This window comes from Coturnix japonica, chromosome 3 (genome assembly GCF_054131305.1).
Source record: "Coturnix japonica strain WE chromosome 3, WE-NBRP24, whole genome shotgun sequence".
NCBI lineage: Eukaryota > Metazoa > Chordata > Aves > Galliformes > Phasianidae > Coturnix > Coturnix japonica.
Genome location: NC_140665.1, coordinates 71,569,969 through 71,585,025, shown reverse-complemented (window position 1 = coordinate 71,585,025; position 15,057 = coordinate 71,569,969). Strand labels below are relative to the sequence as shown.

Below are 15,057 nucleotides of genomic sequence, written 5' to 3'. Positions count from 1 at the left end.
CAGCCACTTGCAATCCCAGCTCACATCAGTTGAAACTGCTGCAGTGTACTTTCTGTGTGGCAGCAGTAAGTCTGGATTGGCTTTCAGCACCTTAACACAAACAGCTTTCCTTCTCAGAAGAAAAATGCTCCAACCACGGTTCAATTGCTTCCAAGGAATATAAATAAATACAAATATTTAAGTATAAATTTTTGTATCACATTCCCAAACAGTATATTTTAAGATTTGTGATGTAATTTGGGAAAGCAATTTCCAGATTAAATCTTACCGCACCTCCTGAAAAATATTCATTGCTGTGGTTGAAGAAGAACTGTCAAAGTTGTAAGCAATTCTGCTGCACCAATTCAGCAAGTCTCTAAAAAGAAAAAGATTTAGTATAACAGTAAAAATTCACAGGATCTTTTCTCACATTCAGCTTAGTTCATTATGTCTCATGGCCATCCCACACCAAGATATTATTTAAGTTGTACACAGGAAGGCGCACACAAAAAAAGATGCCATATTTAATGAATAGACGGGCACATAATGACAAACACTACTGCTTTCTAAAAGGTTGATTGGAAATAGATAAAACATATTACATTAAACCATTATTGTGATTAATTATGAAATCAAAAACACGAAAACCAGCATGCTATTCACCCAGAAAGATATCAAGAACTACTTTACAAGATAACAGATGATTACCAACAACAAAATCTTTTTAAATACAATAGGAAGTAAAGGAAATAATTTCAATTGAGATTTTCTTTTTAGAGATACAGTAAACATGGTTTTATAATTCAAAACTGACTCATCCCATTTTCAGTTTGATTATTTGAATTTCTAACAATGCCAAAAGAAAAAGAAATTTAAAACCATTAATCCACCTGAACACCGCAGCTAGGTGATAAAATTTCTTCCTAATAAATGTATAAGAAAAAATAACCTTAAAGAAAGTTCTCGTCCTTCCAGGTTTGGTTTCTTGTTTTCCGATCTTGATTCTGATGCATCTTCTGATATGGGTTTGGAACCACAATCAGTGTTTTCTGATGCCTGATATTTCTCACCCGTAAGGAGAATGAAAATGTCTAGCAAGTGATCAGTCACAAGAGAAAGGTTGGGGTATCTGCTTTGAAGAATCTGAAAAAAGAAAGAAGAAAAAAAAGGAATAAATAAAGTAAATCTTGTTATTATATCAAAAAAATATCTATTCACTGCCCTGATTAAGATATACATGGGACTAAGTCTTCTTCTCTAATTTCCTTTCAGCTCAGCTCTTTGCTAAGACTTGCAAACTAAAATCACTGCTTCCGCAAATATGTTTTTCCACAGATAAAGGCCAGGAACCGGTACCGATATTCCCCTGTCAAACTGACTTCTAAGATTGGCCAGGACAGCAGAAGGTGCTGCTCTTGCCCCATTATTAATAATTAGCTGGTAAATGAGAAAATGGAAAAACACATTGATATTTTAAGTTCACTCATAACTGTACTTGCTGCTGACTCTGGATGAATTCTACTTAAAAACTTCTTCATACTGAAAAAATTGAGAAGTTTATTTCGAATTTTCTGCCAGAGATAATCACCCCTTTTTCACTTCACTAAGGCTCTTTTACAAGTGGGCTGTTTTAAGCTCATTCAAAGAGAATATTCAGAGAATTCTCTATCATGTAAGTCCTGGGCTCTGTTAATTTGCTGATGGACTAAACTATGCAAAAATTCCTTGGAAATTTTAACAGAAGATGTTATTAGAAACAGACATGTGTAGTTGATAACATAGTAACCACTTTTCATCTCAAAATGCAGGACTTAGGATTGTAATAAGCTCCATTACCTCGCACCCCCTTGTTTTTTTAAATCTCCATGGGCAAAGTAATTTGATTCTTAGATCCATTCAAAGCAAAACTCCATCAACTTCTTGTTTTCCTATCAAAATACCCATTTAATTCAAAACTGACAGAATTCTGAAGTCATAAGGGTGCGTGTACTGCTGAACTTGCAGAGAAAGGGATGAAATTTCATAATGAAAACCATCTACTGTTCTTAATTAGAACATCTTCACATGCCACAATAGAGCAAAACACGTCATACCTCCTTGAGTTCAATTTTGCTCATGTTATCCATATGTATTTTGGTCCAATACTTGTCCAGAAGAGCAGCATGGCTGCTTTGCTGTCTGTACCAACCTCCGCCACAACTGAATACTCTAAATAAAAGTAACATGAAGAAATGCACACATTTTATCTTAGTGAAGAATTTATTATTTTCAGCGCAGATAGCACATTAAACACAGCTGCTACAGGATAATATGTATGGTTATATTTGGTGGCAGACAAAGCACTGTGATCCACAGCTCTATGTCTGGATAGAGGCCCATTACAAGTGGTGTCCCCCAAGGGTTTGTCTTGGGTCCAGTGCTCTTCAACATCTTCATCAATGACACACAAGACGGCATTGCATGCACCCTCAGCAAATTTGCAGACAACAAACCGAGTGGTGCAGCTGATACATTGCAGGGAATGAAGCCATCCAGAAAGTCCTGGACAGGCTGGAGAAGTGGGCCCATGAAAACCTAATGAGGTTCAATAAGGTCAAGAGCAAGGTACTGCAACTGGGCTGGAGCAATACCAGGTATTTATACAAACTGGGGGAAGATCTCCTTGTGAGCAGCCCTGTGGAGGACTTGCGGGTCCTGGTGGATGAGAAGCTGGACATAAGCCAGCAGTGTGAGCTTGCAGCCCAGGAGGCCAACTGTGTTCTGGGCTGTATTAAATAAGGGGTGGCCAGCAGGGAGAGGAAGGTAATTGTCCCCTTCTATTTGGCTCTTGTGAGGCCCCATCTGCAGTACTGCATCCAGGCCTGGGGCCCCCATACAGGAAGGATGTGGAGCTCTTCGAGCAGGTCCAGAGGAGGGCCACTAAAATGATCAGAGGGCTGAAGCACCTCTGCTATGAGAAAAAGTTGAGGGAACTGGGCTTCATTAGCTTAGAGAATAGAAGGTTCCAGGGAAACCTCATTGCGGCCTCCCAGTACTTGAAGGGAGCACATAAACAGGAGGGGGTACAACTGTCTACATGGGTTTATAGTGACAGGACAACAGGGAATGATCTTAAACTGAGACAGGGGAGGTTTAGGTTAGATATCAAGAGGAAGTTTTTCCACACAGATGGTGGTGATGCACTGGAGCAGGTTGCCCAAGGGGGCTGTGAACGCCCCATCCCTGGAGGCATTCAAGGCCAGGCTGGATGTGGCTCTGGGCAGCCTGGTCTGGTGGTTGGCGACCCGGCACATAGCAGGGGGATTAAAACTAGATGATCTTTAAGGTTCTTTTCAACACAGGCCATTCTGTGATTCTGTTTACCCTTCATTTGTCATTTGTAACAAACACATGTAACTGGAAACTGCTAGAACACTCAGACCAACTTTTAAACTTTCTGCATTTGACTTAAAAATATGACAATTCGTATTAACTCATTTAACTCTATGCGCTTACCTCCGGGTTGCAAAAAACTGGAATCCCGGTGCTACTTTCAAGCAGTCACCACGACCAGGAATTAGCAACTCCTTTTTTTCCAAAAGAGGAATCAGGACAGAGATCTGGAAAGGAAAATAAACTCCATGAAACACTATTTTTTTTTTTGGTTGGGGAAACATTAACAAACACCCCACCCAGTCACACTCAATCCACATATGAAATGCTTCTCCAATGAGCCTCACTACATTGTGAGCAACAGCTTTTCCCGCAGACTAAACTTTTAAGTGACACAAACATGAATCACTGAGTCTCTTATTATTTTCATTCAGTAATTGAAGAAGTCACAGGTATGATTCCCTCGCTTCCATCTATCTCCTCCATTCAAGTTTAACATGAGAACGGAAAAGATAGTTTTCACTACAAATCCAAACTAAAACTATTGGCTTTGAGTTGTCAAATGACTTAACTTGGTTCTCAGAAGTGTCAGAAGGTTTGTTTTCTTTATCTACCTGAACAAAGACAATATTCATCTCAAAGATATCAATCTAAAACATTAGCACTGTTATAGTGTATATCCTGCTACTCTCCGGGAGAATAAGGGATGTATTTAAAGAATCCATCTTTCCACGCAGAAGGACAGTAATAAAGGTGGAATAAAAGAAGAGGGAGGTAGCTCCACAACACTCCTTCAGGAGGGAGGAAGGCAAGCATGGAGACTTTGATATGAAAAAGAAAAAAAGAAAAAAGATGGGATGTCTGCAGAGGAGACCAGAAGAAAAAGAGATGAATGCTGGACACTACTCAGGGCATGTTTATGAGTTCAATGTGCCAAGTCCACAGTAGCAAAGAACTGCAGGAGCCTCTGGCAACCTAAAAAAAAACCAACTGTCTAATACACATTTGTGATGTTTCTAGGTGTTTCTATAAATTCTCTATAGTTTGTAGGGTTAGAACCCAAAAAAGCAAGATTCCAGGTTAGTTAGTTGCATAAAGAATGCTTTACAAAACAGACATAAAAGAGAACAACTACGTGCAGAATGTCCAGTAGACAACAACTGCAGTGTAACAAACTTTGAAGAAAGCCAGGCTAGTTTTTTTTTTTAACCCCTGTTGAAGAAGCTTTATTTCCAGTGAACTGCCATAGAACTCATAGTGACTGGAATCCAAAAATTGCTGCTACAGCCTTAAGACAAACTTTATAGTGAATAAGAACCTACATACCACATCCAGAGGAGCATAATCGATATCCTCCAGAAGTATCCAATGACCCTTGGTAACAGCTTGTGTCAAGGTTCCAGGCTGCCAAACAAACTCCCCTGGGACATCTGTACAACGATACATACCAAGCAGCGTCTATGACAGAAACAAGTGCTGAATTAGAGACCTGTTAATTACATGCCTTCATAATTTAAAGTGAAAATGACCAAAACTGGGATACAAATAACACTATCTGCTAATCCTATTAATATGGGTCCATCATTACACTTCAAGAAAAAGAATTTCATTCTTCCAGACTGTAGCACATAGTAACATGAATGAATTAGGTAATTAGATGTCTAAGTACATAGGTGTGCCACTGTAACTAATAGAGAAAATCAACAGCATAACACAGGAAACATGGGAAAAAGCCAGACAAAACACATCACAGAATGGATAATGCACTATCACGTACAGAATTTAAATAATAAGGAAGCTGAACTGATTTTTCTTTAAATCTACTATTCTCACTAATAGCCAGAACAATACTGCAAGAAGCTGAAAGTTGCGAGGTCTTAGCAAAAAATCTGTGTGTTATCTTATTCCTTTCCTTTCATTATCATGATCATTAAAAGATCATTATCTTCTATGATGTAAAACAATGTCATCATTTACCTTGCTATCAGTTTGATCCCCAAGTTGGACTTTCAAGATATGAGGAGGCTTTGTCCTTCCAGTAACAGCTGCTAAATATTCAATTAAAGTAGTTTTGCCACATCCTATTGGTCCCTCCAATAAAATAGGACTTTGAAATGCTACAGCAATAGCAAGGTTTTGAAGATTTGTGCAGGCAGATTCAACCAAAACAAAACGGCTGATGGTATTTTCCTGTTAAAACAAAATGTGGAGTTACTGAAATAGCTTTTTTTTTTCATATTTAAATAGGTTTTACTACACAGAACAATTATGAAAGCATGTATGATTATCGGAAAATTTTAGACTACAGACCTGTCAACACACATCAACTAAAATTAAACATCTTAGATCTGTGGACTATAAAGACTGTATGTAATGACAGATATTAAAATAGACTTCATCAAAAACCTATTATAGGTGAAACACTTAATTTAGTATACGTACAATTTGTTCCCAAAGGGAGTTCACACTAAATTGTCAGCAGACACAGCAACTATTCAATCATCACATTTGTGTCAATCAAATACAATTTGTAATACAAATGAAATTAAGTCATCAGAATGGATCCCAATTAAAAAATAAAATTAAATAGCAGTTAGACGCAGGTTACATATGAACATAAAAACTGATGTGCTGTATTTGCTGCACAGGTCAAAGCATAGGGTCATTAAACACAATGCATGGGGGACTGGGTAATTAAATTCAGAAGAATTTTTTGCTTCATTCAAACTGCAATGGATACAGTTTATTGAAGGGTAATTCATCAATGACAGATGCTCTCCAAATATTTTAATCATTCTACATTCACTAATATGTCAGTATACGGCACAAAGACTACTACACTGTTCCAGAAGTTTCTCCCTGCTGCAATGAATTTCAAACCATTTACTCAATTCAATGTATACACACATACACACACACAAATTTAAAAGATACTAAATTAAATCACAGAAGCAGAGAGGGAAAAGGAAAAAAAAAGGGAAGAAAAAGCTCTCAATCTGCTACTCTAAGAATTGTGGATATTAGCAGTCTTCATTTATCTCTTTGTCCTTCATTTGTAAACGTGTTACAAAATTAAGTAACAATTCTCAGGCCAAATACAATCAAAAATTGTGCCTCAATGAGAAAACTAGTCAAGAATACTGACTGCAGCTACAAAAAAGAACCCCAACAGTTCAAGATTAATAGCATCTCAGCAGAAAAGAGGTTAGAAAAAATGCTACTTAATCAAACATACTATTGCATTTGATGGTTTTGTTAAAACTGTAAAGCACTACACCACATTCAGCATCACACTTCACTCAAGTGAAATGGAGAAAGTAAGCTCTTCCTTAATTCCTTAATCCTGCCTTCTAGAAGAGTAAGGAGCAGCCTTGTTTTCCTTTAAGGACCTAACTTCAGAGAAAGGTTACTGATAATATCCCTGTATAGCACAAAGCACTACATCTCTTACAACATGTCCTGAAGTATTGCCACAAAGAAGATGACATCAACAGGACTGCTAGAATCACAGAATCATTGAATGGTTTGGATTGAAAAAGACAGAATCACAGAATCATAGGTGTTGGAAGGGACCTCCAGAGATCATCGAGTCCAACCCCCCTGCCAAAGCAGGTACCCTACACCAGGTCACAGAATCACAGACCTTTAATTTCATCTAGTTCCAAGCCCCTGCTTAGGCAGGTACACCTCCCTCTACATCAGGTTGCTCAAAGCTCTATCCAGCCTGGCTTTGGATGCTACCAGGGAGGGGGAATCCACAACCTTGCTGGGCAACCTGTTCCTGTATCTTACCACCTTCACAGAAAAGAATTTCTTTCAGGGATATGATTTCAGGAATATGATTTAGTGGAGGGTTGTTAGAGTTAGGGTACTGGTTAGACTGCAGTTGGACTTTATGATCTTCAAGGTCTTTTCCAACCTGGGCAATTCTATGATTCTTCTTGATATCTAGTCTGAATCTACTCTCTTCCAGCTTAAAAGCATTTCCCCCCATTCTGTCACTACATGCTCTTATAAAAAGTCCCTTCCCAGCTTTCCTGTAGTCCCTCTTCAGGTACTGGAAGGATTTTGGGAACTGGAAGTTTTATTATACTTTCACTGTTGCATTCCACAGCAAAGCTTCCCCTGCAGTTCCAATATTACATATCACTAGTTACAGCATACATCAAAACAGATACACAAATTATCCATAGTATCCCAATAACTTTTTAGTAGGAATAAAGTCAGTTCATGAAGAAGAAATTATTAAAACAAAACAAAGTTACAGAAAACACTGGGTTACATACCTGCTGCTCTTCAGAAACAAGCTTTAGTCTAGGCAGCACAATACCACATACAGCTACTACATTTGCAGACAGGTCACCCGATACAATATGACCTTGTTTATATCGCACTTCTTTCTCCTTTTGCCAAAATGAGGAATCTGGATTGGCCAAAACAAGGGCTTGTTCCACATTCTGCATCTGAGATTCTTCTAGTAGCCTGTCAAATCCACATCCACGTATGTTAATTCAACTGAAAGTCACCAACAAATCAACTTTGTTCAATATTGAAAAAGTTCCTACTTTAGTCTGAAATGTGTCAGCTCCTCAGGACTGAAGATCTTCTTCATGAAAGACAATTTATGTTCATCGTTCATACACGTAACCAGAGCTAAACAGTTTGAAGTATACCTAAAAATTATATTTAGAACAAAACATGTCAAATTACAGTTGTAAAACATTTAGCTTGACAAGTCTTACTTGCAAATCAAAATACCAATTTGGGAAAAACATGAAGATAACTTTACCTTTAGAAATTATTTTAAAGCTATGCTTAACATTTTATATATATTTTTTCTGATATATCTCTCCAGAGAAAAGAATTTCTGTCATTATATAACGTATCATCAACATGTTAACTTGTTAACATTCCTCTGAAATGCTGAAAAAACAACAGAAATACAGTAAAAGATGGGACTTGCCTAAACAAATGAAGGTAAGCATACAAAAGAATGAAAACATTTTCTCTGCCCAATTATTCCTTCCCCCTTTCCCACTGAAATGGTCACCATTAACCCTTTAGACCTGCAATTTCATGTTATTTCTAAAATAACCATAATACACTGAACTCAAGACTCAGTGCCAAAAAATACAACTCCTACATCTTGGCTTCATAGTAACATAAAGCTGCCTCAAAATGAAACAATCATAGAACGGTTTGGGTTGGAAGGGATCTTTAAGATCACACAGTTCCAATCCTCTGCTACAGTCAGGGACATGTCCCTCTAGACCAGGTTGCTCAAAGCCCCATCCAGCCTGGCCTTGAACACCTCCAGGGAGGGGGCATCCACCACCTCACTGGGCAACCTGCTCCAGTGTCTCACCATCCTCACAGTAAAGAATTTCTTCCTAATATCCCTAATATCCCATCTAAATCTGGTGGTCTTCCTGCAGTCTTCTCTTATCCAGGATGAACAAGCTCGGTTCCTTCAGCCTACCTTCTTTGCAGAGGTGATCCAGCCCTTGGATCATCTTCATGGCCCTCATCTGCACCCTCTCCAAAAGCTCCACATCTTTCCTGTTTTGGGGGCCCCAGATTTGGATGCAATACTCCAGCTGGAGCTTTATGAAGGCAGAGTAGTGAGGGACAACCATCTACCTCACTCTGCTGGCCATCCCTCTTCTGTCAAAATCCAGGATACCACTGGCTTTCCGGGCCACAAGTGCACAGTGCTGGCTCATGTTAAATTTTATTTCAACCAACACCCCTAAGTCCTTCTCAGCAGGACTATATTATCAAGTTTTCCCAGACATAGCTGGGATTACTTCAACCTGAGTGCAAAAAGTTGTACTTTGATTTGTTTAATCTCATTAGTTTCACAAGAGCCCACCTTTTGAGTTTATCAAGGTCTCTCTAGATGGCCTTCTTCCTTGTGCTGTACCAACCAGACTGCTAAGCACTCAGTCCCATCATCTATGTCACGGACAAAGACGTTTAATAGCTGAATGCACGTCATCCTGACAGTTATATTTGATAACACTCTTGTTCCTCTACTTTAAGAATTGAAGATACAGCTGCCTTTCCTATGGAAAAAGATATGAATTTTTTTTACACTTACCAACGGACCAAAGTGTCGTGACTCCTTAGGAGTGGGATACACACGCTCCAGTCCCATAATTCCCGGAAAACTGATTGATCCTTTTGTAAAAATCTATACGATGCTTCCATGAGGTCCCGCAACTTCATTCGTCTGCGCCCATATCGGACTGTGTTTGCATCTGAGCTCTCCAAGAAAAGCCTCTGGAAAACTGGTGATGTGTTCTTAAAATATCTCAAAGCAAATCTTCATAAAGAAAAAAAGAGAGAGAAAGAGGTGGAACGGAGACATCTAAGCTAGAACAAAGGAAAATACTCACTAATATTTTAATTCAGAGGTCCAGAAACAGTAACTGATGACATAGTGTGCATGAGGCCTTGTATTTAACTTTGTCCATGCCTGGGAAAGGTAGCCACTTCAACTATCAGCTTACAACAGATGCTTTAATACATTAGAAATCATTTTTTGATTAGCAAGGGGAAACAGTACCAACTGTAATTTCTCTTGTTTACTGAAGAAGCAGTATTAACTCTTAGGTGACTTTCTATTTTACTGGCCTACAAATCTAAAGTTAAATACAGACATTTTGGTTGTTAGCAGAATAAGTCAACTGCTTCCTTCTGATCAAATGACCTAAGACAAAAGTCATGCTAGATATTACCTCATAATCTAATTTAAAGAAGCACTGCTTAAGACTTGCGTTTTGTAAGTCGTTCTTTCAATTGAACGGACACTTGTTATTGCAAAAAGACAAGCCAAAGCATTATAACAATGTCTCCCAATAAATACTGGCGAGCAAACAGACTCTGAGGCACTATGTTACTTACGGCAAAACATCAGGATGGTCAGCAACCAGCTTGCTCATCGCTACACACAGCCTTTCATGCCGATCATGGTTGATTTGGCCACCAGCTTTAATGGCGGTTGCATTTCGTTCCAATAAGTCCAACAAGACTGGACGAAGCTGGCGGCCAATTAATAGAGTGCATTCTTTATCCAATAATAACAGTGCTAAAGTATCAAGGATGCACTGTCGATCCTGTTGAGTCCAAGTCTAGAGGAAAAAAAAGAAAGAAGGAACTGGTTAAAAGGGAAATTATATAGACTTTTAGTTTCAGAACTATTCACACACGTTCCATAGTGACCTTTACATGAAGAAAATATCCAGTGGAAGGACTTACTTGATGCAGCTCTCCATACTTAAAAAAATGACAAAAAGCAGACATCTGCAAGTTGAAGTTGAGATTTTTTTTCTTACTCCTGTATAAAAATGTTCCTTTATGCAAGTAAAACATTGGGCTTCAGAACATACACAGAACAGATTCTGATCTTCTGATCTACCATAGGGAAAAAATACAACACCAAAACATACACAGTCTTCCAATCACAGAATCACAGAATGACCCGGGTTGGAAGGGACCTCAAGGATCATGTAGTTCCAACCCCCCTGCCTGGCAGGGCCACCAAACATCCACATTTACTAGATCAGGTTGCCCAGGGCCCCGTCCAACCTGCTCTTGAACACCTCCAAGGACGGGGCATCCACAACCACACTGGGCAGCCTGTTCCAGGGCCTAACCACTCTCCTAGTGAAGAACTTCCCCCTAACATCCAACCTAAATCTTCCCTCTTTTAACTTAAAACCATTTCCCCATGTCCTGCTATTGTCAGCCCTTTCGAAGAGTTTACTCCCCTCCTGGGAGTAAGTTCCCTTCAGGTACTGAAAGGCTGCAATGAGGTCACCCCGCAACCTTCTCTTCTCTAGGCTGAACAAGCCCAACTCCCTCAGCCTGTCCTCATAGGGGAGGTGCTCCAGCCCCCTGATCATCTTCCAAACTATTACTGAAGAAGCACAGTTTCTTGTGTATTTAAGCTTAAGTTTCTTTGGTCTTTGACCTCATGCTATTATTCAAACACTGTTCCACTTTGGTGACGTTTAGCACATAACAGTGCTTTGACTTAGGAAAAAATGAAGATCATTAATTTGCCTACAGCGGTTTTGCTCTCAACTTTGACCTTCCATCCTCCCCTCCCACACTGACTGAGTAAACACTCACATCACCACTATTTTATCTTCCCTGTCAAAAAGCAGTAAATATCAGCTAGGAATACAAGGAAGTTTTTCGAACAGTCACTTACTGAATTTATATGGAAATACTCTGCAATTTAGATAGTCTCGTTTTAGCAACACATGCTGTCAATTTCTGCCTGTCCTGGACTTTTGCTGGTTATATAAAATCTGCTGCTGTGCATGCAGACAGAATCATGTCATTGCTACAAGAGCTCCTGAATGCTGCTTTCCAAAGGTGATCTCCCAAGGTTTTACCACAGTTGATGTCCTCTAAGCATATGTACATACTCATTCACATACTCCACTCAACCAACATGAAAGAAATCAGGAAAACTACAGTACACATTACAAAGATTAAAGCTATCACATTAACCTCCAGCGGTTAACAACAATAACAAGTAAATAACGAGTACCTTCTGCTTCCTAATCAAAAGTCTTTGGTGACACAAACAAGGCACAACAAGGTGCTTAATTCATTAACCAGAGCTTTTAGTATCAAATAAAAAGAACAATTAACAATAAAGCAGCAAATAAGCATAGTGGATCAGTCCCATTTGGTAATATTCTCTAGTTACTTGACTACCACACACCAAATTAATTAGAAATCTTGTGAGAGCAAGTGATATTTTTTTTAATTATCATTTCTAGTACCCTTAGGATATAAGAAAGTGATATAAAGAAAAAAAATAAAGAAAAAGCCACAGTGGCAACATTCTCATTCTAGAAAGAAACTGTAGATTTGATTCCAGAGCCTGTCAATATAATGAAAAACTTTATGGAAAAACAAAATATGTCAGGGGATTTGTAATGAAAGGCTGCTTTATGAAATACACAACTTTCTCAATCAGCAGCAAAGGACAGATGATCTGCAAGTGTTCAGTATTAGTCTATGAGTCCAGGATGGTAACTCTGCCTAGAAAGCAACACAAACAACAATCCCACTGAATATCCAACAAATTCATGCGCTATGTATTGATAACAGAACAAACACTGAAGAGAAACACAGCCAGGATCAAGCCCTGGAATTAAAGATAGTCCATGACTGCTCCACCAGCAGTACATCAACATGCACTGTGCAGTTACTCGCTCACTGAGTACAGAAGACTTTTTTAAGGGCTAGCTGAGTCTGAAACTCCAGAGAAGGAGGGATCACAGCAGGAAACAACCCGAGTCTGCAGAACAGGTACCCCTCTGCTCACAGCTCTCAGGTATTCCTCCCAAATTCAGTTAGATAAGGAGAAAACTTGCACTCTTCTAAGCCATGTGCTTCAAGATGAAAAGAGGGTTGTGGAGCATCACAAGGAAAATGAGGTAACTTCAGCTTCCTGCAAAATAAGGCAGAACTATCCTACACCTCCAGCAATTCATGCTCAACCCAGGAGCACAGGCCACCAAGATAAGTGAGAACATTCTGACTTAATATCAATGTATTCCTTAACTTATTGTAACACATTGTCTCACAAAAACAACAGCTCTTCGAAACTAGAAACAGGAGGTGAGAATACACACCAGGGCAGAAAGTGCAAAATATCCTCCCTTACTTAAAATGCTGCATCTTGTCATGCTAATTAAGCCTACAAACAAAAACTGAAGCTGTGTTTTAAGAAACAGTAGTCTGCCTTAATTATCAGGTCATTTTTCAGAGTAAATGGGTAAAATCAGGACAGGTCACGTAGGTTTTGTTGTTTGTTTGTTTTACATCTGTCTGAAAAATAAAGGAACAAAGACAAATCTTGCCATAAAAATCCTAAAATTAGAGGGCTATAAATACAATATTGGAGTTATTACTAATATAGTTTTCACTCTTAAATTGGAAAAAGAATAGCAAAATGATGTACAGCTAAAATAGCAGAATAGAATGTGAGATACAAATAGTTCCATAAAATAAGGAAAACAACCACAAAGGTCTCTTTTTGTTCAAATTTTTATATTCTGTTATCTATGCAGTGCTTAAAACTCTCAGGTGTGTAAAGAACATGAAGGAATGAGGGTATTTTTGCACTGTTCCCTTCCTACGACTATTTCACTCTTTGCATATAATGAACATCTCCACCGATATTACACCATCACAGAGAGCCAAATGTATTCCCATTTACACATCCTGTTGTGTATGAATACTTGTAGATGTATTCCATTTACACTCAAAAGAAAACACAGGTTTTGAATCAACGTGTGCATATGACTTAGGGTCTCCAGAAACTCTAGGATGAATAGTGTCAATAGTATGGCACCCGATGTGCTGCTATACTGTCGTTACACCTCCACAGGTGCACCACAGACACAGCAAGCTGGGTTCCTAAAAGCAGGCATGTTTTTAGAGTGAAAGCAACTAAACAAAGTATGCTCTTTCAACATCACCGAGGTAATAAGGGAAGCACCCTGCAGGAAATCCAGTCCCGTTCCCGCTCCACACGCTGGTTTAAGGTGAACGCAGGCAGCAAAGCACCCAGCTGAAGGATAGGACGTGGTCGCTACGATTGCTATCCCTCACTATAAGCCTAGTATTGAGCCACCCTGAGGGATACAGAAAATCCCTAAGCTTTGCTGGGCAGAACACGCCCCGAAGAGGGGCAGAGGCGACGCAGGAACGGGGAAAGGAAGAGGAATAAAGAAGCCTGTACATAACAGACGGCTGCTTCGGATAAGAACCCAAGCGAGGACACGGCGCCACAGTGTGGAGGTAAGGCTAGGGAAGAGGCATAGCTCGCTCTCGCCCTCCAGCCCCCACCCACTCACCTGCTTGCCCAGGAACCTGTTGAGCTCGGCGCCGCTCTTCTCGTTCCTGCGCGCCAGCAGCTGCAGCGGCTGTGCCAGCTGGAACCTCATGTCGGCCATGCTGGGGCCGCCGCGAGACACGTGGGACGTGCAAGGGACGCGCACCTCGCTCCCAACCTCCCCTTCCGGCGCCGTCATCAGGCAGTGACGCTACGGGCCGGCCCCGCGCTAAACTACAACTCCCAGCATGCAGCTCTCCAACGGGCGGGGAGGAGCTAGGAGAATGGGCGCCCGCTGCATGCTGGGATATGTAGTCCTCCAATTACACAGAATCACAGAATGACCCGGGTTGGAAGGGACCTCAAGGATCATGTAGTTCCAACCCCCCTGCCTGGCAGGGCCACCAAACACACACATTTACTAGGTCAGGTTGCCCAGGGCCCCGACCAACCTGGCCTTGAACACCTCCAAGGACGGGGCATCCACAACCTCCCTGGGCAGCCTGTTCCAGGGCCTAACCACTCTCCTAGTGAAGAACTTCCCCCTAACATCCAACCTAAATCTTCCCTCTTTTAACTTAAAACCATTTCCCCTGCCATGGGGCCTGTAGGAGGTATCACAGTATCACAGTCTGGTGCGGGTTGGAAGGGACCTTAGAGATCATCGAGTCCAACCCCCGGGATTCGATCCCTGTGTAGCGGCACTTCGACCACTTGCGCGCCACAGGGGGGATTCGAACCCGGGTCTCCGGTGTTGCAAAGTGGCGTCCTTAACCACTGCGCCACCGGAGGCGCCCCCACTTGCCATGAGCTGCCCTCAGTCCTTGCAGAGCGGGGAACCA

General features: G+C 40.4%; 1 protein-coding gene across 6 annotated transcripts in view; it reads right to left on the bottom strand.

Annotated features, from left to right (window-relative positions):
* MDN1 (midasin AAA ATPase 1) overlaps window positions 1–14,416 on the bottom strand; it is a 75,856-nt gene extending 61,440 nt beyond the window's left edge. For 3 of the 6 annotated variants that reach the window (XM_015858903.3, XM_085541917.1, XM_015858900.2), the window contains exons 1-11: window positions 14,238–14,404; window positions 10,258–10,484; window positions 9,452–9,676; window positions 7,917–8,024; window positions 7,638–7,833; window positions 5,329–5,541; window positions 4,678–4,809; window positions 3,475–3,578; window positions 2,073–2,187; window positions 929–1,122; window positions 274–355 (exon numbers count right to left, since the gene is read on the bottom strand). In XM_015858903.3, coding sequence (XP_015714389.2) covers window positions 274–355; window positions 929–1,122; window positions 2,073–2,187; window positions 3,475–3,578; window positions 4,678–4,809; window positions 5,329–5,541; window positions 7,638–7,833; window positions 7,917–8,024; window positions 9,452–9,676; window positions 10,258–10,484; window positions 14,238–14,336 — 1,695 coding nt within the window. In that variant the 5' untranslated portion in view covers window positions 14,337–14,404. Of the gene's footprint in view, window positions 1–273; window positions 356–928; window positions 1,123–2,072; window positions 2,188–3,474; window positions 3,579–4,677; window positions 4,810–5,328; window positions 5,542–7,637; window positions 7,834–7,916; window positions 8,025–9,451; window positions 9,677–10,257; window positions 10,485–14,237 lie in introns of all 6 variants that reach the window. The other 3 variants (XM_085541914.1, XM_085541915.1, XM_015858902.2) reach the window with 2 other exon arrangements.
* Window positions 14,417–15,057: the final 641 nt, after the last annotated feature.